The 26,559-nt window shown below is 37.9% G+C and overlaps 1 protein-coding gene across 1 annotated transcript in view; it reads left to right on the forward strand.

Moving 5' to 3' along the window:
- LOC139727482 (adhesion G-protein coupled receptor G6-like) overlaps positions 1 to 21,901 on the forward strand; it is a 31,909-nt gene extending 10,008 nt beyond the window's left edge. The window contains exons 2-11 of the mRNA XM_071638458.1: positions 8,821 to 9,093; positions 9,793 to 9,896; positions 10,749 to 10,889; positions 12,042 to 12,233; positions 12,547 to 12,939; positions 14,554 to 14,724; positions 16,238 to 16,359; positions 17,865 to 18,157; positions 18,874 to 18,940; positions 20,763 to 21,901. Of these exons, the coding sequence (XP_071494559.1) occupies positions 8,889 to 9,093; positions 9,793 to 9,896; positions 10,749 to 10,889; positions 12,042 to 12,233; positions 12,547 to 12,939; positions 14,554 to 14,724; positions 16,238 to 16,359; positions 17,865 to 18,157; positions 18,874 to 18,940; positions 20,763 to 21,372 (2,298 nt within the window). The 5' untranslated portion in view covers positions 8,821 to 8,888 and the 3' untranslated portion in view covers positions 21,373 to 21,901. The remainder of the gene's footprint in view (positions 1 to 8,820; positions 9,094 to 9,792; positions 9,897 to 10,748; positions 10,890 to 12,041; positions 12,234 to 12,546; positions 12,940 to 14,553; positions 14,725 to 16,237; positions 16,360 to 17,864; positions 18,158 to 18,873; positions 18,941 to 20,762) is intronic.
- Positions 21,902 to 26,559: the final 4,658 nt, after the last annotated feature.

Genomic DNA, 26,559 nt, shown 5'->3' on the forward strand with positions numbered 1-26,559 from the left:
ACACCGTGAGACATTGACAAATTAAATATATGAGCAAGCGGATCAGCAACCGAGGATACAACACTTTTCAAAATAACATTATCAATCTCATCATAACCAGAACTTCGGTTGTTCTTTAATGAAGATACCATATCAATTATCTCATATCTATTAGTAGGAGTAAAAAAAATAGAGTTGGGATTATACTGACCTAAGAATTCAGTAAAATGCTGCTGTGTAACAGGGATATTTTGGGCATACGTTTCACCTATTTTTGAGAAATAAGAGTTAAAAACATTTGCAATATAAACAGAATCATGAATTATTTCATCATTCATCTTTATGCTATCAATATCTGAATTTTTACTAGAAACATTCATAGCCTGTTTTAAAACCTTCCAAGTATTTTTCATATCAAACTTATATCTCAATAATAACTTAGTGTAATATTTTTTCTTTTCAAATCGTAAAATCATTGTTAAAGTATTTTTATAAGATGTATATTTATTCTTAGATAACTCATTTCTGACCATTTTGTATTTATAATATAATCGATTTTTTCTATTAATAGAACGGAGAATAGATTTTGAAATCCACGGTAACTTAGGTATCTTTTTGTAATCCGATTTATTCTTTTGTTTAGGGATTATTTCGCCCAAATGATAATTAAAAATTTCCATAAAATTATCAAACGACAAATTAATATCATCACTGTCTGACACTCTCGACCAGTCAGTATTATCAAGGGCCGCGTCCAAACTAGCTAGCTTTTCATTCGACACTCTGCGGCTAAATGAAGGAAATACGGATGATTTACCAATATTAGGTGAGACTTTAAGAGTAAAATAAGTCATAATTGGAAAATGATCAGTCATATCTGAAAGAATTATAAAAGAATCGGGGAGGGGTAGAACATTGCAAAAAAAGTTATCAATAAGGGTAGCAGAGTGATCTGTAACACGTGTAGGTTTTGAAATGAGCGGAAGAAACGAAGAAGACAAAAATGTTTGGAGAAACTCATTTGAGATATTATCATTATCTAATTTCAATAAATCAATATTAAAATCACCGAGTAAAAAACAGTCCTTATTTCGAAGAACCGGGGATTGCGCCAGATCTGAAAGATAAATTAAAAAAATCGTTGATGCTTGAGTTGGGTGGTCTGTACAATATGCCTACCACAATATTTTTATTTCCTGGAATACAAATTTCGAGAAAAAGTGATTCGACAAAATCATCCATTCTGGAAATATTATCGAGAATAGTACATTCAAAAGTACGTGATACATACAACGCGACCCCTCCACCACTCCTATTTGGTCTATTATTGACAAACATATTATACCCATCGATTGCAAAAGAATTTCCAGAATTAGAAATTAGCCAGGTTTCACTTAATCCAATGACTGAAAATGGCTGATTTATATCAGATTCCAGTAAAAATTTAAACTCATCGAAATGTTTATTTATACTCCTTATATTCAAATGCAGCAAAGAAAACGTATCTTCAGAAAAATTATTATACATATCTTTACATTGGTTCACAGTGATATAATTGCACAAAACATTCTGAGTTAAGTCAGAACTAAAATCATGGGGAAGTTCATTAACAGATGAATTCAAATTATCAGCGACAAGATTATCATAAGGGGTGATTCGTGTACTATCTGCCCCACTGAATGAATCAGATTCTGACATTGTATGCCTAAATAGTTCAAAAAGGTCATCATTTGAAACGGAATGAAATGGCGCATTACTATAATCAGCCATTAGAGATACGGGGCGTAAATGTATGTATGAGAATCAGCTTTACATATAAAACTAGAGTGACATGAATCGATTCATGATAAGAGCAGATAGCCAGCCAACGAAATGAGGCAGAATACGAGAGGAATTGACGGCCATGAACAGCGTCAGAATCAGAACAGAAAATGGAAAAGAGAAAGTAGACGAGAAGACTCAGTAACATTGAGGTTGACAAACATGGAACACACACAACAAGTAGACAAGGATACATGGAGTGTCTTAGTGGGCTTCCGAAATGATAACGATAGCATGTGTAGACAATCCAAACAATGCAAACAATGTCGGACTGAACAGGGTACATGCTGGAACTCAGAATTAACTCACGAGATCCCTCGTACTGTGTTATAAATTTATGTAGAATTACACAGAAATTACCATATGATGTTGAACTTGCGAGGGTACAACAGACACTTAATTAGAATAGGCCAGATGGCTCCACAGCAAAGCTGTCACATCGATAATACGAATACCGTGAGGGAAAACAGAGTGGCGATCCCACAGCTATGTTTTGAATGAATAATGAATACATAATACACATCCGTGACCGCTCAACATTCTGGAAATAATAATACGGTCATAGAAAAGCTGTTGGAATCCATTATAGCATTTATCAAGACCGAGTCAAATCGGTAGCACAAACTGAGCCGAATGCAAGGCCACAGGCGTGAACTTAAGAATAGACTTGTACAAAACAATGAGTTTCACACCGGGTAAGTTACATAACGCTCTGAATTTTGGTATTCAGCTGCGATGAATGCAAAAGCACAACGTTCCAAATCGGCAAAAGCAATGACAAAGTAATGCCATATAATTGTTAACGGATGAGGGTGAGGAAATGATAGAAAGAGAAAGTAAAAAAGAAAGAAGGGTGAGAAAACAAGTGATGGAGGGAGGGAGGGAGAGTGCTTGCATCTGATGAGAGTAACTATTCTATGAGGGTATACATTGATATGCATACATACCGTCAGTATGTACATTGACATGCATAATAATAGACACTTATAATTTATATTGATTCATGCACATCAACGTGTATCATGAATTCAATATACACACATACAAGCCACATGTCATAATGCCATATACATTGATATATACATGCACATGCACATAATATCATTGATACCGACATACTAACGTACTGATATAGAATACATGCTGAAATGCGCACATCGACAAGCATTATACACTGAATCATAATAGTCATTATACTTTGATAAACCAACAGCTTAGATATACATGTATGCATATTCATACCATCTTTCATTGAAATTGAATATTCAACTTTCATATCAAGTATCAATCAATTATCATTTATAGAGAGTTAGATCATCAAGAGAGAATTCTATATGAATTTCTTTGGTTTATTACATAATGTATACTTGTTATCATAAGTGACCCTGCACCTCAAAACAAACAAAAAGTCGCCAGGCATGAATTTTTAGTTAAGACCATCTTCTGAAAGAACAGACTTTAAGCTTTACAATGATGTATAACTCAAATCAAATGGACTCTCCTAACCTATCTAGATATTGGAAAGAAAGCACAAACTCAGGAATAGTGTGAACTGAGAAAAGAGGCTCTGAAGTACAGTGTCTATTCAAGCGCTTAATCTTTACCGAACCGTGCTGGCTGTGCGATGAATGGGACAAAAAACAGGAAGTAAACCACCAGAGTAACAACAATGAAGAGATTATCAGATTAAACTGAAATTAAGCATGCGTCATTAACACATTCTGTCCATAATTAATGCTAACTTTCAGAGCAGTAGCACTATCCTTTCAAAAGTTATTAGAGTTGAAAGTGAAGAGTGTGGACAAGGTTTTTCAGAAATGAAAAAGGGATTCTAAAGACACACCTAATCACAATATTCTACCAAACATATTCAAGATAAACTGCTAAAAAAACACTTTCCTGCCCGTTTTATGATACCAAATTTTAGCATAATGTAAAAGAAGACCCGCTCTTTCAGAAAATATGAAAAAGTCAAGTTCGGCTAGGTTGACCCATTTCACTTATTTTCAGTCCTCACGCAAAATCAGTGTGTGCGACTTTATGTTCGTTTTGAGGTGCACGGTCACATAAGCTCCAGTTGAAGCGAGATCTGCACAACACATGACCGGGCAACACCCCCGAAGGGACATCGGCCCTCGGACCATGCCCAAAATCCACCCTAGCAATCAACCATCGTGGCGGACATTCAGGCGACGGACAAAGACGACAACGAGGCGGATTGCATTGCTTGAGAAGATTTGTCGACCTCTCATTACACAGGCTGTCATGACGGCAATGGTTAAAGCTGTAAAAAAGGCTGTCATTAAAGACTTTACTGAAAGAGTGTACAAATCCCTACGACTCGATTATTGAAAGCAAGGAAAGAGAACTCGATGCTCTCACATCCCGAATGAAGAAAATGTGATACAACCAAAGCTTCATGAGTTTTATGATGAACCCGACGACCAAGAGCAGTCATATAGTCGACGACACTGTTTTAAAATTGACGGGTTACCAGATAGGCCAACATGAGAACACCAACGACCTGGTCGTAAGCATACGGTTGTTGCGACACGGATTGTCGCCCCTACACGGATTGTCGCCTCCTGCTCGGGGCGACAATCCGTGACGGGCGCTGGCGGCACGGATTGTCGCCCCCGTCACGGATTGTCGCCTGGCGACAATCCGTGACGCTTGTGCAGTTCCCAGTTTTTGACCTCGAAGGCGACAATCCGTGTTGGCAAAATAATTTGTTGCGACACGGATTGTCGCCCCGTCACGGATTGTCGCCCCAGGCTCGGGGTGGTTCCTCCGGTGTTAAGCTTTGGTGGGATGGGTATGACTGGTAAGTTATGCGTATATGTGTGTGTGTGTGTGTGTTTGTGTGTATGTGTGTGTGTGTGTGTGTGTGTGTGTGTGTGTGTATTGTGAGCTGCATGAATTGTGATGTGTATGATTTGTTGTGTGTTTGTGTGTGTGTATGTGTGTGTTTGTGTTTGGAGTATAATAATACAATATGTAGAAACTGTGCATGTGTGGTGGTTGTATAGTGTTAGTGGTTTGTTTGTCTGTGTGTATACGTGTGCCTGTATGCTTACGTGTGTATGTTGAATATAGTGGCGCTACTGTGGCAATATAAACGCATTCAGAGTGTATGAGCACGTGTTTAAAGAATTCACACCAGCGTTGATCTAAAAATAGTATGGGTGTGTCAACCAATATCAGCGGTGAGGCGGGCTAGGCGAGAGAGAGACCGAGAGAAAATACATACGAGGGAGGTACCCTCCCCAAATGTTATTTGTCTTTGTTCATTTTTCACTGCAGACATTTTCTTCCATCAGTCTCATAAACTAGAACGTCCATACCACTATTCTTTGTCCCAGAATAGGTTTGGCATGCTTTATGCATGAGCGAATAATTTCCACACGCCGTAAAAAATTTGTCAATCGTTAGTTGATTTTAGCACAAACGAACTGCCATTGCACACCGCTAATACATACGTAATACAAACAAACACCAACAAACACTCAAACAAATCCTCATAATGGAAATAAACCATCTCAACTTTTTTTTTCCTTGATATTCATTGATTTCATTCAAATCATTCATAAATCGACCCATTCTGGGCGTAACATGAACAAAAAAAGTTACAAATGGCAATTCGAAACACAAACAAATCCATTTGTCAATTTATACCACAAACAATCTCACTTCAACATAGATAACTCGATAAATAGACCAACCCTACTAATAATTTCTTCACGAGAAAGTTTTGACATGTAGGGCCCTACCAAACCTATATTCCTTGAATATATTGGTTTGGATCATGTAACACCTTCTTACTTACAAGGGCATATACATAAAAAAACACAAATACATTACACAAATCTAGAATGAAATCAGTCATAAAAAAAAATCCCGACCACCCCCTCCCCTCCCCAACCGAAACAAATCTAGGGCCTACATCTATCCTAAATATTAAATCCTACCAACATATGTCATACCATTTTATAACTATCCTTCTTCAAATCCAATCCCCAACCCACCAACCCCTGATTAAACAAAACCTAAATCATCCCACACCCACATTCACCAACCCAAATACATACATACATACACACACACACACACACACACACACGAAGGTTCGGTATTCCGAAGTTTCGTTTTTTTCCGAGGCTTCATTTATCCGAAACACACAATTCCCTATACCTAGAGGTTCGTTGATCCAAAATGAAATTGGGAATAACGAACCTTTGGAATAATGAGCCTTCGGACGAATGAGCCTTCAGAATAACAAACTTTTGCAATAACGAAATGTAACCCCTTCCCACATACCGACGCACACCCGAACCGATACCAGATTCCTTCCTGATGATACGATTTCCCAATGTTGATTGATGAATAAGACATAATGGACCGTATGCAGAAAAGCAGCATCTGCCCGCACGCAAGCTCCACTCCGAATTCATATACAAATCTGCCAAACAAACTCATCAAATTCAAAGCTGCTGATAAAATCAATATCAACGTTTATGCCAGCAACAGCTTACTAGGTATCCCTACCCACGCGCAGCTAAAAAACACATACGCAAAAAACTGACATAATAAACACATTCTTCCATCACACACACACACACACACACACACACACACACACACACACACACACACACACACACACACACACACACACACACACGAACAAACGGACACTAAATTATCATGTGCACGCGCACATACACACTTTCTTGAAACCTTACCATGACTTTTTACATGGCATCATTGCATGGATGTAGCCATGTAAGTTATGTGTTAGTATTTCAATGATTATGTCCAGAACGATATTACCCAGCAAAATGTGCTTCGGGGGCGGGCGACAATCCGTGCCGCCAGCCCTCGTCACGGATTGTCGCCAGGCGACAATCCGTGACGGGGGCGACAATCCGTGCCGCCAACGCCCGTCACGGATTGTCGCCCCGAGCAGGAGGCGACAATCCGTGTAGGGGCGACAATCCGTGTCGCAACATACGGTTTATCAAGAATCAGGTTGACGTTGCCTGCAAACCAACTGACATCGACCGCCGCCACCATCTCGCCTGACGCATTCGACGTGAACACGACACGAGGGATGAGGGTCTGGGAAAACAGAACGCTGTCATCGCCCGCCTCGCAACTTACAAAGCAGGACAAAGAGTGTTCAATCCCACGGGGAAGCTAAACGGAAAGTCATGCATTACATATCAACGAATCCTCCACCATGCTCTAAGCGTATAGAAAACAACTGTTTGACCAGTCTGAAGACTTGGACACAATGGAAGGATCACGAATCTCAATGAAAACAAGCATGAAGAAATTTGCACTGCACAGTGAATAAATTTCAAGAAACTTGAAATATTGTGTGTATCTTATGAAGTAAGATAAGTTAAATCTTATTATATTGCAATTGCATGTTCAAAGTGAAAGAGAGGAATTCATCTGAAGTGCTCAATTCTGGATTCGATTTTTTTTTTCTCCCCTGGCCTTGTGAAATATGTTTACTTGACCCCCCCCAAAAAAAAAAAAAATGAACACAATGACCTAGCAAACTATCTGCAAACTTACTTTGATATATGAATTTTGTTCTCCTGTCATAATGATCATAGACGAAATAATTATGAATCATAATACAAATATCAAACATTCGCCTTCTTGTACACACTTTGAAACCATGGTATAAAGGTGATTCAATCCATAGAAATACATGTCTTGAAGATACCAAGGAGAGACAGAAATGGACAGTACGGATATGCTATCACATATTTTTATCGGTGATGTAGAATTGTTGTGCACTGAAACTAATTCAGAGAAGCTGAAAGACCGTCCCTGGTGTGTGCCGTTGTATAGACTCCACGACGGAAATGCCCACATCTTCAATTCGTTTTGAAATGGTTTGCAGACCGTCTGAGTATACCCCCCCCCCCCCCCGAAAAAAAAAATATATAAAGAGTTTGTTCGCAAAAACCGATAAGTCCATATTTGCCAAGTGGAGATATTTGCGATTGAAGGTCAAGAAAAATAAAGAGAATAATAAGAAAATGTTGCTTCTTTTGACCATAACTTCAAAAATGTACCGGTACCTTTACATGTAGTGACCAATATATCCTTTAAAAGGTATTATTTTGTACTTTATGACAGAGACCGTACTTTAAAATCTTCAAAAATGGACTTATCGGTTTTTGCGAACAAACTCTTCATATTATAGATGTCTTTTGATAGACCATTTGAATCGTGATTATCGTCAGGAAAAAAAAATATCGCAAAATAAAATAATAAGGTTTTCTTAAATTGATTACAAATAGCATGAAGCAGTGTGTTACAGGACCCAAACGTAAGATTAAATAAACTGCAATAAAAATTGATCTGGCACTCCATTTATGCGATGTATAGTAGGAAAACTATGTACGTACTCATTGATTACCTAATAATGTAGATTAGAAAGAGATTTATTGCTGTAAATACGTCCTTTCTTTAAGCTTAAACTTAACTGTCATTGTGGTTTTTTTTCATTGCTAATGATTATGTCCTCTTGTCCTCTTGTAATGTATGTTACTTTGTGTAGAAATATAGAAATGTTGTCGATTGCCGACTGTGAAGAGGAGATGTGAAGCGTGATATAAAACATAGGCCTAGTGTTTTTATTAGAAAATATGTAATTAATATGGAAACGAATATGAACCCTTACGAACACAAAAGAAATTCTTTCTCCTCCTTTAGTTCAAGGACACTGGTTCGTTTTTGTTTTGTTGTTGTTTATTCCTCCATTCTTTTCTACCTGGATTTAAAGTGAAATTATGAAATATTCAGTTTGCAAAAACGATAGGACATACACATAATGATACAGGAAGATTGCATACAATACTTTGTCATATTAATGTTTTTTTTTTTTTTGCTGTATTTGTACTATATATATATATTTCTTTTTTTTTGGGGGGGGGGGATGGAAATAGATATTGGGGAACGCTATCAAAACCAGTGCTTGATTGTCTTTTAACTGAACAGATGCTGTCTATGTCGGTTGTTCCCCCGTCCGGTGTTTCGACAACGCGTATCAAATATCCTCGGAAAATATGACGGGCGGCTCGTGCTACGCCGCTTGCGCCCAGAGTGGACACACTCATTTTGCCCTCCATGGCGGTAAGTATTGCTTCTGTGCCTGCCGCAAGCTGTGCCCCACCGACGACGAAGTTTTGCCAGACGACCAGTGTGGCGTGCCGTGTGCCGGAAGTGTCAGCATGTTCTGTGGCGGGCTACAAACAGTGCAAATTTATTACGGTGAGTACGCTTCAATAAAGCTTATGATTATGTTGCTTGTAACGTGAAGGAACATTTTATGGCGCGGTATTTAGGTTTTAGTCTCAGAATACTCTAATAAAGCACAATCATGATGGTTGTTCTTGAATAAAGATGATGGCTTGCCCTTCACTGAAACCGGCATTATCATTATGTTATTATGATTATCCAACTGTTGCTGTTTATGACCAAAAGAAAACCACCATGAATGTTTCTTATCATTCATGTCTGAATGGCAATACACCGCTAGAAGAGACGTAGATGACATATGTATTTGCAAAATAAACTGCATCCCAAGTGTGCACTTGTATAATCTGCGCGGTTTCTATTTCCATTTATCTAACCTACACATTGACTAATAGAGCTTTCAGAGCTTATCTAAACGTTGAGATGACTGGATCCTGATGTGAGGTAGGTACAACAAATTATTCGATATCAAACAGGGTCTGATCTACTACATCATGCTTGTTATGAAAATACTCAGTTATCCCATCAATGCTATCAATCTTTGTATGACATACACAAACACAATCCATGTACATTACTAACTTATGTGTCTGACATCTCGCACCATTTTTTTTTGTGACGTAGAAAACACGTTATTTTTTATTTTTAGTAATTAATTTTGGTCTCTATCAAAACGTCTCTTATTTCAATTTCAATTTCAATTCTTTCTCGCAGTCCTACCGGATTGTGATATAATGAGCTGTTCGTGTGAGACGTCTGCCAAAATGCCAGGACAAACACATCAATACACGAGCGAACAACTCTCCAATATCGAACAGGTGACGAGGAACTGTCCCATTTGGTTTTTTGTTTGTATGTGTGTGATTTTTTTTTTTCAATAGGCTCATTTTATGGTTGTAGGGAAAATTACTGAAGAGTTATATTGCAGTTGCCAGCACTTTAATGTTCCTCTCTTTCACGTGTCTTTGCACATCTATCCTGCGTGCTTGGAAATACGAAGTGAATTAATAAAAAGTATTAATTACCACAGTGATACTGCCATAAATCAGAGACGTTTGGAGCCATCTCTGTGGAGAAATAGAGCCAGATGAACTGGTGGCGGAGTCATATAGTTTTTCAAAGCGATACGCCCCTCGAACTACTAAATCATTCCTTACTGTCCGAGCAATAATAAATCGGTACTTCAAGATATTCGTTTTGTAACTATAACAAGCAATGATGATATAATTAGATTATCAGTACGCACTGTAGATGTCTATGTTCACGAACCGTGCCCATAGAAAATCATGTCATCACCATAAGCTGTGACACTTAATTTGATTCAGAGGATGTGTGTGTATGGGTGTGTGTGTGTGTGTGTGTGTGTTTGTGTGTGCTGAAAGTATTCACGACACACACACACACATACACACACACACATACACACACACACACACACACACGCACGGACACACACAAATGTCAAGACTTTTGGGAGACTTGCCGGGCGAAAAATTACTATGATTATAAACTAAATGCTTTGCAGCTCGTGAGCATTTTCATTCACCCCAGTAGATTTTCACCTCACTCGAAACCGTACAGTTTAACATAAGCGCATGTACCAGGATGCAATATTATATCCATATAGAGGGTAAACGAAATAGTATTATCTTTGTGTTTCTGTTGTGCAGATTCCGGTTACAACATCTAATGTCGACAGAGTTTTGTCAACTGTCAAAGCGCTCACCGGAAATGGCGTCGATTCTCAGGCTCTGACGTCAGCTTCAAACATCCTGAAGAAGGTAACCGAGCAACAGTATGACGAATTGGAGGTGTGTATATCTATCATTATTAATTGATTGTATTCCATCTAATAATTACATTTCATTGCCAATCTTCTTTTCCTTCAAGTATACGCAGTAGTCACTTAAACTTTAACAGTATATGTAAACACTTGTTTCTTCTTTTTATGTAGATTTCACCATTCCTCTAATCCTCCCCATACTGTTGTTACATTAATTAACCCCACCCCAAGTCTTCCAATGAAATAATTCCGACATGTAACCATCGTACTGTGGGAAAGTCAAAGCAAACCATAGTTAACAATGACTTCCTGTATGTCTTGTAGAAAATGATATACCCTTAGAAATACCTCTCATCAACATTTTTTTTTAATTGATTGAATAGCATTCGAGGGTTTGCTTAGTATCTTATACAATGTATACCTCAAACATGCTTGGGAACTAAATACGATTCGAATGTCTGTCAAATTGATGTATGACTTTCAGAGGTTTTTTTCTGAAGTAAAAGTCTATCAATTTACTAAGATTATGTCCACACAAAGTGGCTAAAAATTCATGATACATGTACAGCTCATTAAAGCATAGACTGTCATAGATTAAAGAAGTGACGCAATTTTCGAATAATTGTTTGGTTTGCTGTAAATGTTATCATTAGCCTAACTTCCGGACTCTAGGTCTTGAATATAATCCAAACTTGGATTTTTGAATGAGAGTCGATTGCTCATCCCCAAGGTTACTGTTTAACAACTCATATTATTAAAATTTTCTTCTACGAATAATTTCATTCTAACACATTTTTTTCAACTGGATCACAACCGAGGGTTTTATATACATTTTCTGCAACCAGCTATCTAACATTATTCATAAAAGAATATGAAAAAAAAAACCGGCGGGGGAGAAATAGACTTCATTTCGGTTTCATGAAGCACTGATAAACACCTTCATTTCAATCACAGAACGCTTTTACATTTAATGAAATCAAAGAACAAATAGTGTCTGTAAGCTGATATTTTTCTTTTTCATTTCATTAACATACTTATTCGTGTATGCATTCATAGATATACTTTTGCATGACGATTCTCTTGCGATGTTGAAAGGTGATATAGCACAATACAATTTAATCTTTCCTTGTATAGCTTATTGATTTTCATGTCAACTTTCTTCGACCCCCCTCCCAAACAGACTCCTGAGATAACAAAGACTGTAGTTGAAGTAATCAGCAACCTCTTGAACTCTGAACCGGAAGAGCTAACTACGAGCCAGGTTGAGACAGGTGCAGGGAGTAAGGTTATGAAGTCTTTAGAAGCACAGCTCGAGCGCATCGAACTGACAGAAGAACCTTTCACAGTTATCAAACCGAATGTGGCAGTCCAGGTAAGAGAAGGTATTCGATATTCGACCCACAGTTTGCATTACAATTGCAATACACACGCAAGGACAAAACAACGGACTGACATAGAGAAAAAAACAGAAACAACTGTCAAAACAATCGGACAAATACGCACTTCTTGTCTTAAAGGCTTGTCTTATTTACTGTACAGCTGGACATTCACTTTGAGTGTATAATACAATTCATTGATTGCCATATACATATGTATATATTATATAAACCAGCAAAATATCCTGAAAAAAAAAAACACGTAAGAATTGAGGCTTAGTTAAACTGGTAGGCTATCTGTCTGTTCAGGTTCAAAGTATTCCCACAGACTCGCTTAAAAATGGATTGACGTTCGTGTCGAGTGGAGAAGGGGTCGTTAATGACGTCAACGTGTATCAAACAGCTAAAGTTGTAAAGTCGCAAGCCAAATCTTCTGTCAGCGTCCGCTCGACGAGCGGTCGTCCCGACGTCGACCCTGGGTCCGCAACCGAGCTCCGCATATCCTTCGCCGTCATCAACAATCCGGCCCTGTTAAGTCCTGCCGGAGACGATGACGATGACGACGATGACAAAGACTCGATTGACAGCAGTGGCGACGGGGATTTTCGGCCAAACTCTCAAGTCCTTTCTGTCACACTATTCGGTCTGAATCAGTCGAGTCATCTTCCACTCGAGGTGATGAGTGTCTTCAAACCACTTCAGGTCAGTCAATCCTTTTTAATCCTGATGTTGTTTCTTGGATATTTGTTTGCTTGTTTGTTCACCATTACTGTAATATAATAAATACACGTGAAGAGTTTGAATTCAAAAAGAGATAAACGCCAGTTTCATTTCTACTTTTTTTTGAGTGAAGTCATCATTACTATGCGAAAAATTTAAATCGACTTTGTATACACAAGAAGGAATATCATCTTTTGAAGAAATGTTAAGATTATGTCATATCTCAGAATGATAAAAATTGTTGCATCTGTGTTTTCAATGAAAGTCTTCAAAAGTGTTATACATTTGTTATATATGTAATATTATGATATATCATATCATGATATAGTATGTTATAATGCATTGTATTATATATATATATATATATATATATATATATGATTCATATTTGATTTTCATTAGATTATTGTTTTCTTTATTTGGAAAACAAAATTTCATAACTGGGGTTTACTGGCGGATGAAAATGCTATTACCGATCGCAATGGAAGAGCACGGAAAATGACATGTTTATATTTGGAATTGTCTTGACTGATCGGTGTTAACCGGATGCCTACTCACATAAGGTCAGAAAAAAACAACAACAACAACTTCAGGCTCATGTCGCGTAAACAAGTGAAACAAATACGGTACAGACTAAGAATGAGAGAGAGGGAGAGAGTATCGAAAATATCTTCATTGCCATGGACGATTTGTTTTTCTTTACGTGGAAAACTAAACTAAAATATTAGGTTGCCGATGAGTCATTCCTTGCTACTGTCCCCATTTGTTGCTGGATGTTGTAAGTACGTAATTTGTCACAAAAATGTGTTCTCCTCACCGAAACTACGGCCATCGAATCCATCCCTTTCCCTAATGGTCCTTTACTCTATTAAAGAGATATATGCTATAAATAACCCCCAACCCGAGATGACACTTTTTATTCATGGCAGAACACACCCATCCATACAATAAAATGTTTGTCGTCATAGTATAGTTTCATGAAAAGAGTGTTCAGGTGAAATGAACGATTAAGTTTGTGTGTGTGTGTGTGTGTGTGTGTGTGTGTGTGCGTGTGTGTGTGTGCGCGTGTGTGTGTATGTGTGTGTATGGCTTGTGTATTTGTAAGAATCAATGACCAACTTAGGACGTTGTAGGTTTCGCGTATATTCACAAAACAATGATATCAGTGGAAAGCATAAATTTATGCAAATTAGATGGATAATGACGTCAAGTCCTCGCAAGTCTCCCATTGATCTGCACTCAACGTTTTTAAGGCTCTTGTTTGGGTGTATATGTGTGTGCCTGTGTATGTGTGCTTTGACGTTGAGCAACCACAAAACCACAGTTTGTCGTTCGAAAAAAAAAAAGAGGATTTGACAGTGACAAGGAGGAAAAGAGAGAGAGAGAGAGACAGACAGACAGACAGACAGCAAGATAGACAGGAAAACAAACAAACAAACAGACAGGCAGACAGATAGAAAGACAGACTGGTGGACGGAACGACACCGAGTCAGCGTAGTCAAGCGTGTATGTGTACGTGATTGTATGTACGTATGTACGTGAATGTACGCGTAGGCATTCTCGTATCATATCTTTTAATACGTCTTTACGCACAAGGTATCGGATGAGCAGACGACCATCAGTGAACCTATCTGTGTCTTCTGGGACTTCAACGCCGAAAATGGGCTGGGAGCCTGGTCCGAAGACGGCTGCTGGTTGGTATCGTTCACAACGGATAACCTCGTGAGATGCAGATGCAACCACACCACAAATTTTGCCATTCTTATGGTAAGTTTTGCATAGAACTGATCGTTCTAGACGCCATGTGGTACTACCGATGATGGTAGACATTGATTGCTGATGATAATTTATGATGACTCCCATTACAAGCGTAGGATTGCGAGTAGATTGGAATACGACATATAACGATATTCATATCATATATAGTGATATAATGACGTTCATATAGTAAGAACATGACATTCACTGAGGGTGTTTCATTTTCGAAAACTTAGAACTTCTTTGGAAGGTTAAACACAACAATAATCAATCCACTTAATTGTTGGTTTTAACAAGAACAAAACATAAATAACATGCTTTTGTAAATATTAGGCGCGATATAATATCAAAGTCATAGGTACAGTAGTGTAATTAGCTTTTCGTTTTCTGATAAAGCTACAAAATGATTAGTAAAATAGAATGGATTTCTCAAAACATGTTTAAGGAGTGACGCGGCATATTTGCTCCTTGCGAAAATTGTTCCGGGTTTGTTTTCACCAAGGACTTAGGATTAGGGTTAGGGTTGTGAAAGGATTTTAGGTTCGGTTCCATGTGAGGACTAACATTAGGTTAGGGTTATATTTTTGAGGTACATGTAGGATCTGTGTTTGGCTAAGAGTACAAGTAATCTGTGGGAGCAATTGTCGCAGGAGCAGGTCTCATGGAACCTTTAACACAAGGAAAGATGTAACAGTCAAAACAAACATTGCTTTGAAGGGGATGGCTAGTACCTGATCAGTGGGAATCAGTGGGAATGCTGGGAGATGATTGTTCCGATGCTTGTGGGTACATTTAAGAGTACATTATATATCTATTGTATGAAAATTACTATTTGCTTCAGAATGGTCTCATATTCAAGTAACCTGCAGCTCAATGTTTCCAGGTTAGCATGCCTGTACAGTGATGGGGCGATTGTTAACGGACCGTTAAAGTGTGAACTGGAAAAAAGAGGCTCTGAAGTAAAGGGTCTATTCAAGCGCTTAATCTTTCCAAACCTTCCCGGCTGTGCGCAGAAGGGGACCAAAAAAAAAAAAAAAAAAAAAAAAAACGACACAGGATGTAAACCGATGCAGCAACAACAATGAAGGGATTATTAGATTAAACTGATATTAAGCATGATCAATTAACACGTTCTGTCCATAATGAATGGTTACTTTCAAGGCGATAGCACTATCTATTCAAAAGTTATTAGAGATAAAAGTGAAGGGTGTGCAAAGGATTTTAAAGAAATGAAAAGGGACCTCTAAAGACGTACATAATCGCACAACTCTTCAAAATGGGCGTGGTAGAAAAACTGCTGAAAACACCCTTTCCAATTCGTTTTATGAACCCCAACTTAAGAATAACGTAGATAAAGCTTAGCTCTTTCAGAAAGTGTGAAAAACTCAAGATTGGCTTTGTCGACCTGTTTTACCTTTTTGACGTCCTCACGCAGAATCAAGGGCAGTGACTTTTTGTTCGTTTTGCGATGCACGTCACATTCATTCAGTTCTTTTCCATTTCTTTTCCCCCTTTCCATCAGAATTTCAAGGAAGTTGAGATGTCTAATCACACTGAAAACGTCCTTGAGATCCTGAGCTACAGTGGCTGTGCATTATCAATCGCAAGTCTCATCCTCACCATAGTCACATACAGCTTTTCAAAGTGAGTACAGCAGGACCTCGATTGTCCGGCCATCGATTAACCGGTTTTTCTGTAATCCGGACGTCGAATATTAAACTGACAGTATTGTTAATGCTTTCATGTAGTTTCAAGATCAAGATACTTTCCAAACAAACACACATTCAACCATTTTCGTGGGAATACAAGACCGTACACATTCCGATCCCCTCAGTTACACTGTAGCTTTAGAGTCAATTCGTGAGACGATGTCAATGATTGGTACCGCGCTTGTCACTGGCACTGCGTGCACAGCAGTAGTATAAGTTACGATGCAGTGGGAGTATCGAATTCGACGAGTCGCAATCTCGTTTTCGTTGTCTGTCAATATAAATCAAACAAACAACACATGAATACATTGAATACAATACATGACGGATATTTAACGTTAGTCCTATATTTCAATTTATTTCCCTTTCACATCAAGTATGGAACATGACAAAGCCGTGCAGATGATTGTAATATCATAAAGAACATCGGTAATAACATGTGTCTAGCATGGAATGCTAGAAAGTGCTGTATGTGAATATACCCCCGGCCAAATCGATTATCCGGAGGCCTGCTCACGCGGCCGCTCCCGACGTGCCCGAATAATCGAGGTCCTACTCTGGACGCTGCTCATTTCTCTTTCTCTGCAAAGATCCCCATGTGCAGAATGACTCCGTTTTATATGTTCAGTTGGTTGGGATTCATAGCCGACCCGTTGAAAGTGTTCTCGCATGTTGTGACTGCAGTTCGACACCCACTAACGCCACGCTGAGCTAGAAGAAGACAGCGTTCTCTTATCGATGATTCAGTGCGGCTGATTAATGAGCTCTTTTGAGATGTTAGTGACAGAGTCATTACATCGAAGACAAAAGTAGCAGCTGCTAAGCTTGTTTATCGGTCCATGTAAAGTTGTGGATTTCAGGGATTCAGAATGTTCGTACTAACTTTCTCGAAGGTCCATGGTGTCTGTGATGGATAAATCAATAGAAAAAATACTAATTATTGTATATAATCAATTATGGTGGAAGGGGTCGTTTTTTTTTTCGAGTATATGAAAGGAAAGCGGCAGCCGCAGCGTTATTCTCACATAAATTGTAGTTGTATAGAAAGCGACGGGGGAGTTGTGATATTGCGGTGACTGATTTTGCTACAACACGCATAGACACGTCCTACCCAAGTATACTCAGGACTCGTCCTCGACGGGTTAGCCAAATAAGACATGAAGATGCAGATTTGCATGTCAAATTCAGCCCCTTAGAAGTTACATCTGATGGTTAAAACATTTTCTTACCGAAGGGTTTGATTTCAACTCAAGTCATGATAGTTCATTAAGAAGTCATTTAGGCCTACGTCTCGTCAACAACATGTTGTCTTCAGGCTCATACCCAATCAGAGGAACTACGTATTAGCCCTTTCCTTACACGTGTATTTCGTTGAATTCCTGACTCATCTGCTCTGAGTAAGATATTGTGTACAGTGTCTGTTTTTTTTTTTTTTTTCAGGAAATTGCGTCAAAAGCAGCCGAATCAAATTTTGATCTGCCTCGCTGTATCTCTCACGTGCCTCTATGTGACATTTATCATCGTCGCAACGTTATTCAGTCGCCCGAAAGACGCCGAGATTTCCACAGGCCCGAGTATCGGTTGCTACGTGGTTGCTGGCTTGATGCATTATTTCACTCTGGCTAGCTTAACCTGGATGGGCGTAGAGGGCGTTCACCTGTATCTCCTCTTCGTTCGAGTTGTCAACTTTCAGATTCCGGGTTTCATGCCGAAGGCAATTTCCGTTGCGTGGGGTAATGTGTTTACATTTAGGCACATACATTCAAACCTATTAACGTGAAATGTCAAGGAGTTTCGTTAGACAGCCACACTACCAATTCATGAAATTTTGTAATCTAAATGTTGTCAAATTAATTAATTGCAATTTATTGTTGCAATAATACGCTTGATAATCTATATTTATGTAAAGGCATACATCGGCATACCGCCATTCTTTCGTCCATCTTGTATGCCTATATTATAAGCATTTATTCTACAATACAGAAGTTTTCACTGCTGTGTATTTCAGGCGCAAAATGTTATTATCACGCCTAAGTATATTTTTGGCTGGTAAAGTTCGACGAATTAGTATGCGTATGTCTGTTTTTTTGGACATCATTTCTTCTCCATCCTTTCAACTTTCTCACTTAAAAATAACTTTTTTTTTATTTGAACTTATGGGAAAATGATTATGGGAATGCGTTACATAGAACCCCTATGTAATCTTCCTCCCCCTCCCCCCCCCCCCCCCCCCCCCCCCCTCTCCTTGCCGTGTTTCGATTTACATAATAATGCACGGTAAGGTTAACGAAATCAAGTATATTTTAATACAATGGATTTATTCTCTCTCCCTCTTTTTCCGTCCCACCTCTCTGTCTTCGCTCCTTCTTCTTTTCAATATTTCCTCCACTCTTCCCACCTCATTTTATTTTTCTCTCTCTGTCTGTGCTATCAATTTTGTCTATGCCAGGTATCCCCGTTTTAGTCGTTGTGACGACAGGAGCTGTAACCAGGGAAGATTACGTACACGAAGACGTGTGAGTAACTTGTTGTTCGATCAGGGTAGGTGTGACCCTTTCTCACACATCCTTGTTTAAAGCTCCCTGCAGCTTCATTGACCTGTCAAATCGGCAGCGACATTGACTTTTTTTGAAGAGGAAATCTACCCAAAAGCTCCAAGGGCAAAGTAGTACGCCGATGGCATGTCCCATCTTGGAACGACATACAATTTTTGATTGTTTTGGGCTGCCTTCGTATTAGCATCAATGTTTTTTTTTTGTTGTTGTTGTTGGGTTTTTTTTTTTTCCGTTTCTGCTTGATTGCTGTAGACTAAATTAGAAAAAAAAATCAAGTTTCATTGGCACCATAATACACATCCTTATGAGGGTGCCTGACTGAAAAATGATGCGTATCTCAAAAGGGCAAGAAAATAACGCAAATTAAATTGTCAAACGCGGTTAACCACGTTAAAGGGATAGTACAGTATTGGTGGAGATGAGAATTGGACTTTTAATTTTTTTCGAGATAAAAAAAAACCAAACACTTCTGCCATAGTACAGAGCATACCATTTTACGAGGAAGTCAAAGTTTGTTTAATGAAAATTGGGTTTGGAATGACTGAAACGTCCAAAATCAAAGTAAAGCAAAGCAACGTAATGAAACAAAATGGCTCCCGCACTTTATTAGAATTGCTCTGTCTTGGATATCCCTGCCATTTCAAAGCCAATTTCAGCAAATAAACGTTAAATTCCTCAGGGAATTACATGCTTCCTTATATAACATAAAACAAAGAAAAAAGTTTAAAAACCTGATATTTATAGGTCTCAACCAAAACTATACGATCCCTTTAAGCGATGTAATGGTTGTTGTTGATGATGTTTGTGTGCTTGTGTGCATCCTCCAATTAATACAGGATTGACTATGTTGATTATTGACATCGCTCCCTATGCATGCTTGAGAAATAAACTTTACTTCTAAAATACCTTAATCAAAACATAATTTCTTAAAGACTTGTACTGTGGGTGTGTCGTGTCATAAACCCGGAAGTCGACTACCGATTGCGGATATTACCATATCACATGAATATAAATGTGACCGTGCACCTCAAAACGAACATAAAGTCGCACACACTGATTTTGCGTGAGGACTGAAAATAAGTGAAATGGGTCAACCTAGCCGAACTTGACTCTTTCATATTTTCTGAAAGAGCAGGTCTTCTTTTACATTATGCTAAAATTTGGTATCATAAAACGGGCAGGAAAGTGTGTTTTTTAGCAGTTTATCTCGAACATTTTTGGTAGAATAGTGTGATTAAGTGTGTCTTTAGATCCCTTTTTCATTTCTGAAAAACCTTGTCCACACTCTTCACTTTCAACTCTAATAACTTTTGAAAGGATAATGCTACTGCTTTGAAAGTTAGCATTAATTATGGACAAAATGTGTTAATGAGGCATCTTTAATTTCAGTTTAAGCTGATAATCCCTTCATTGTTGTTACTCTGGTGGTTTACTTCCTGTTTTTTGTGCCATTCATGGCACAGCCAGCACGGTTTGGTAAAGATTAAGCGCTTGAATAGACACTGTACTTCAGAGCCTCTTTTCTCAGTTCACACTTTTCCTGACTTTGTGCTTTCTTTCCAATATTTAGATAGGTTGGGAGAGTCTATTTGATTTGAGTTATATATCATTTTAAAGCTTAAAGTCTGCTCTTTCAGAATATGGTCTTAATAAAAATTCATGTCTGGCGACTTTTTGTTTGTTTTGAGGTGCAGGGTCACAATTACAAATGGTGTGGAAGTAATTGATCGCTTGCACGATTTTCTGCATATCAAATTTGTCCTTTCTTTACTCCATGTCACAGTTGCTTCCTCGATAAATGGCCCAAGATTGCAAGCTTGGTGATTCCCGGTGGGGTCATCCTCTTGGTCAACTGTATCATCTTTGCCGCCGTGTTGGTGCGACTCCGACGAAACGAGATTGCGAAGAAAGCCCGCCAAGGAAATAACACACAGGGGCTGGTGAGGAGGCTCCAAAACGCTATATGCCTACTTCTTCTTCTCGGTCTTCCCTGGAGCATCGGTGGATTTCTCTTCATAAGCAAGTCCAACGTCTTCTTCCAAATGCTCTTCATCGCCTTGAACTCCTTCCAAGGCTTCTTCATCTTCGTTTTCCATTGCCTCCGCCAGCCCGCTGTCAGGGAGGAGCTCATCGGATGCTGTGGCTCCTGTGTACCCGTGTATCAGCCAGCTACTACCCGAACTCCGAAGGCACAGCAGACAGCAACATCCAATGACGCTGCGGGGGGCATTTCGTCGAAAGTCAAAGAACCCGAACCAACGACAATTGCGACTATAGATAACTCGGAACCTCCCATAGTTCAATACGAAACCATAGATGATCAGATCCCTACAAAGAAAGTTCGAAGAAAGACAGGCACTCTTAAAAAGAAAGGGTTTTCGTATTTCTGGTGAGGTCACGTTGATACTGCTTTTACGTTTTAGTATCATGGTCGATTTGATATGAATAACTGAAAAAAAAATAAAAGAAATACATAAATAGCTTTCTTTGGTCAACCTTTTCTTTGGAATACCGCATGTCAATGAAGATATTCATAACAAAGGAAGAGTCAATGTGATTGCCGGAATGTATCTAAGTCAAGATTATCATGATTCAATTGTGATCTTTACAGAAACAAAAGTGCATATATTTCTTTCTCTTTTTCATAAATAAATTGCCTTTCTTTCGTAGAGTTCATTCCACTCCACTTGAGCTGCAAAAATACAAACCTGACTATGCTCAGGAAATAATTATGACTAGGATGCCTTATAGAACAATGACTGTGCTATTGTGCCAGAGTCTATGGTTGGTAAAAATACGAACATACATAGTTATCAACGCTATTAGGAACTTTTTATAGGCTACTTCAATTTTCATTATCATCACCATTATTTTCTTTTACACTTCCGCATTTCATTATTATCGTTAACAGTGTTGTTGTTATCGTTAACATGAAAATCTTTATCACTGTTAAATCGTTGTTATTGCTACATAACTCATAGTTACTGGATTTATTTACATTATAGCGGGGGGGGGGGTGACCTTCCTGATTATAGTTATTCTTACCATAATGTTGTTTTGAGCGCCGTCCAACATTTTTTTTTTTTTAATTCTTACACTATCATTGAAAATCAATGTTTTGAATAATATTGTCCATGTGGGTTTGACAGGGTGTCATAATTTCCTGTCAATTGTAAATCGTTGCGAATTGATCATATACGATTTTAAGCTGACTTGTGTTAAAAACATGATTGTGTAAATAAAGTGGCATTCGCTGCAACAACTATCATGACTTTGTGCCAAATATACCGTCATTATATGTATCCTTTGTATTTACTCATAAATCATTGTTATTAGTATTAGTATTAGTAGTATTGTTATTATTAGTTTTATTATTGTTATCATTATTGAAATTATTATCATTATTACTACTACTATTATTGTAACGTATCTGTAAGACCAGGCTAGCAGACAAATGAAGACAACATGCATAAGGTGTACAGAAGGCCATGTCCATAATTGTAAATATAACCTGTAAGATGATTTCTATGTTAATGACATAAATAGAAGAAGAAAAAAAAAACACACACACACGCACACGATAGCGTTTAAAGTATATCAATGCAACACTGTTTACCCTGATTGTATTTTCCAATGATGGCAAATGGTAATGGTATTTCAGTATACAGTAACAAGACAATTATATTTTGCTCGTTCAAATGATATCACTTTGGATTGTATGAAGATGTACCAACTTTTTATATTGACAATGTGTTTTTTAACTTTAAATCGAGGCATTGCTCTAGTTATAAACGTGATTTAGGGAAAGACATAACAACTGATAGATCATTTCCTATAAGAAAGACACAGCATTCCTTATAACCCAACACACTCTTAGTCAAGCGGAGTTGTGTAATGATTAATCATGTATAATGCCAGAGCATGGATGCTTCTTCCAGCTGATCAATCCTGTGCGTACTTTGAGTATTCTGAGAGCCAATTAGCACGGAAGGCGTCTTTGCGTTGTACACGCTGTTCAAAGTCTCCACTCTGTTATAGCAGTTGTGAAGTGTTGGTTTCAGACTCGGACAAGTCTAGAGTCTATGTGATATTTAGGTGAAGACATATAAAAGCACTTGATCGCAATTCACAATGACAAAAGAGATATATGACCTACATTGTGCGTAGGCAAAAGGAAACCCTTATTAAAACATATTTACACCGAAATAACGTAAAAATATAGCACGACATGCTAACGGTTATGGCACGCCAAATGTTTCACAAAAGTGATACAATCAGTTAATCGGCGATAACCTAGGTTTATGGCTCGAAAACCTACTTTATCAACAGAAAAGAACACGTTCTTAAGCCATAAATCAAATGAATCGGTCGATGAACCCTTTTTTTCATTTTTATCAGAATTTGGTTCGCCATATGACAAACTAATTGTTTCGTAACAACTGTAAAGTTTATCGGTCGATAAGTTTATCATCGAGCAAATATAATTTTTGGTGATAAACTAATTTTGTCATGTAAAAAACTTTCGCACTTGACGTGTATGAACTCGAGAAACAAAGTTTATTATAGTGAAAAACAGAGTTTATCGATGAATCAGTGCTGTTTGATCGATAAACTTATGTTTGAAAAAGGAAATAAGTTTCAATTAATGTTCATGGGGCCATAAACAGAGTTTTCGACTTATTGGCACAGTTGGCTTGCCATAGACGTCTATATACTACAGCATTATCGTGAGAAGGTCATCATGATTTCAAGAAATTTTGATCAGCTACCACAAAACATTGTGTGATTATGTTATGATGCTTTCCCCTATCATTCTAGATTGAATGTGATCAAGTTCTAGTTATTATCTGCATTATCTTTGTAGGTCTTTATCAATAATCACAATGGCTTTGCTTCAAATTAGTAATGCTTCAGTGAATTTCAAGGAGAGAGAGTTTTGACTGCAGTAAACAGCAACAAGAACAATGTAAAAACCATAAGAATAGGGTGCTGAGATGTTCATTTTCTTTGTTCTTTTTTACCAGCTCTTAATAAATCGACATCAGTCGTGATTTTGACTGACTTTGAAGCACATCCTTCGAGAGATATCTTTATTCAAGAGTCAAAATGGCGCCAAGGCACTGTAAAAGGTCGTAAGGCCTATAAATATCCCTTTTTACAAATGTCACGAAATATTGCCTGGCTAAACAATAATATGCCTGTGCAGGAAATCTTACGGAAAATGCACCTCATATATTTTTTTTTTTGACAGAATGAAAAAGTAGTCACACGTCACTCTAAAAAACGCTAACATTTGTTTGTTTGTTTGTTGTTGTTTTTTTTTTTTACCGAGAATGACGGTTGGATTTTGTTTTCTCCGAGGTCCGAATAAATTCACTGGAAATCTATACTATTTAGTCGAAGAGCGTTACGTTAAAATAGGCTTAAACCTGGACATTTTTGGTAACAAGCTGATTTTTTTTTTCAGGATGGGTCCAGAAATATGTCTAGAATAACATGCTAAAAGTCCGCAAAAATCCCCCTTGAGCGTTTTCCGCAATCCAAGATGGCGTCCAAAATGGCCGCCATTTCCAGAAATTCTTATATCCCTTCAACCAGGTAACCCAAATACAAAAATTAAATGTCTAAATATATGTTTTTAAGGATGAAGAACTGAATAATAGGCATATTAAGAGATGTTGATGAACACAAGTACTGTAATCCAAGATGACGTCCAAAACGACAGCCAGTTCTTGAAATTTTTACAACCTTTCAACTAGGCAACCCAAATACAGAAATCAAATGTCTAAATATATGTTTTTAAGGATAAAGAACTCAATAATAGGCATATTAAGAGATGGTGAGCCATTTCAGCCATTTCCTGAAATTTTTATAACCTTTCAACTAGGCAACCCAATACAAAATGTAAGTGTCTATTTTTCGAAACGTGAAAAACTCAATAAAATACATAATATCAAGAGATGCTGACGCGCGCAAGTACCGCTCTTCCTAAAACGCAAAATGCCGTGCAAAATTTCCGGGCAGTAACAATTTTATCTCACAATGATGTAGATAAATGTCAGTATAATTTATAAGAAACTTTTTTTTTTTTAATATAGAAAAATAGTTCTTACTTGTATACAAAGTGTACAAATAAAAACATTTGGATGTTGAAATCAATGAGTGTGTCCCTGTTACGAGAGAAAAATTTCAATATCAGATTTGTTGCTATTTGAACAGAGAGCCGACTAGGAGGCAATTCTCTCTTTTTTTTACCACATGGCCTATTTTCGTCACCTCAAGCACATGAGATGAAAATTTAGTGCTAGCCTTTTTTATTATCATTACTAACGCATTTGATGGCTACCATGAGGTGAGTTCCATTTGAAATTGTCATTTATCTCTTAGGAAGTAAAAACAATTCTTTTTGGTGTCTGTGTTACATACATGTTCAAAATTAGTGTTAACATGTGCTACAAAATAATGTGTAATTTATCACATGACAGTGGATTTCTTTGGTGCAGTATATTGCTCCACCTAGAAACACCTAAATTATCTTATTATTTCATGTAGATTAGGTAAAATTATACAAAATATAGAAATCAGAGAATATGACACTTATAGTTACTGGAACATGGATGAGGGATACTCCCCTCCCACACGAGGGATTTTGTGTGTGTGTGTGTGTGTGTGCGTGTGTGTGTGTGTGTGTGTGTGTGTGTGAAAGTGAAACATAGTGCAAACGTTTGGTAAGACATTGAATTCTTTTCGTCAAAGAGTAGGAAAAATATAAAGTATATTATTCACCGAAACGGGCAATGGGAGGGCGTGGAATGGGGATTCTCCGCCCCCCCCCCCCCCCCCCGAACATGAGGGATGTTTTGCATTTTCAGACTTGCTATTCAGACATCTGATGCACCCTTTTCATGAAATATTAAATTTTTGTTTCCATCAAAAAAGGAACAACAAGATATGTAATCATGGAAGTGTGCGGTCATAAGGTTGCCCGTAATTTCAAACTTGAAATTCACAGATCTGTTGCACCCATTTGGTGAAATATCCGATGTTTGTTTTCTTTTTAAAAAAACTTCGAAAATATGTATTCAGGAAAGTGTCGGGGAGTGTGGAGTGTGGGAGGAGAATGCTCCTTCCCATACCAAGGACATTTTGCCATTTTCCAATTTGAAATTCAAAGATTTTTTTTATATTTGTTTTTGTCAAAAAAGTAAGAAAATATATTTTTGGAAATATGCGGGGAAGGTGTATAAGGCAATGCACCCTACCACAAAATGGAGATTTTTTTTCCAGGTTAAGGGTTTTATGGTGCGCAGTGTTGATGAAAAACTAGATTCTTGTTTCTATTAAGAACGTAAGTAGAATAAAGAATAGTATGTTCAAGGCAATGAGCTAGTGGAGGGTGTGGGGGACCCCGATCGACCGGAGGGAGTTTTACATTTTTACGATCGTCCTTAAACGGCCTAGTGCACCCTTGGTGTTATGTTGAGAAAATTGTACATCCTGAAAGAGTACGTAATTCATAGTCTCAGTATCCCCAACCCCTCATACACAAAGGAGCTTTTACACTTGAATTGAAATGAAAA

The sequence above is a fragment of the Diadema antillarum genome, unplaced genomic scaffold (genome assembly GCF_040938485.1).
Source record: "Diadema antillarum isolate AM-2024a unplaced genomic scaffold, OU_Dant_1.0 seq00000133_RagTag, whole genome shotgun sequence".
NCBI lineage: Eukaryota > Metazoa > Echinodermata > Echinoidea > Diadematoida > Diadematidae > Diadema > Diadema antillarum.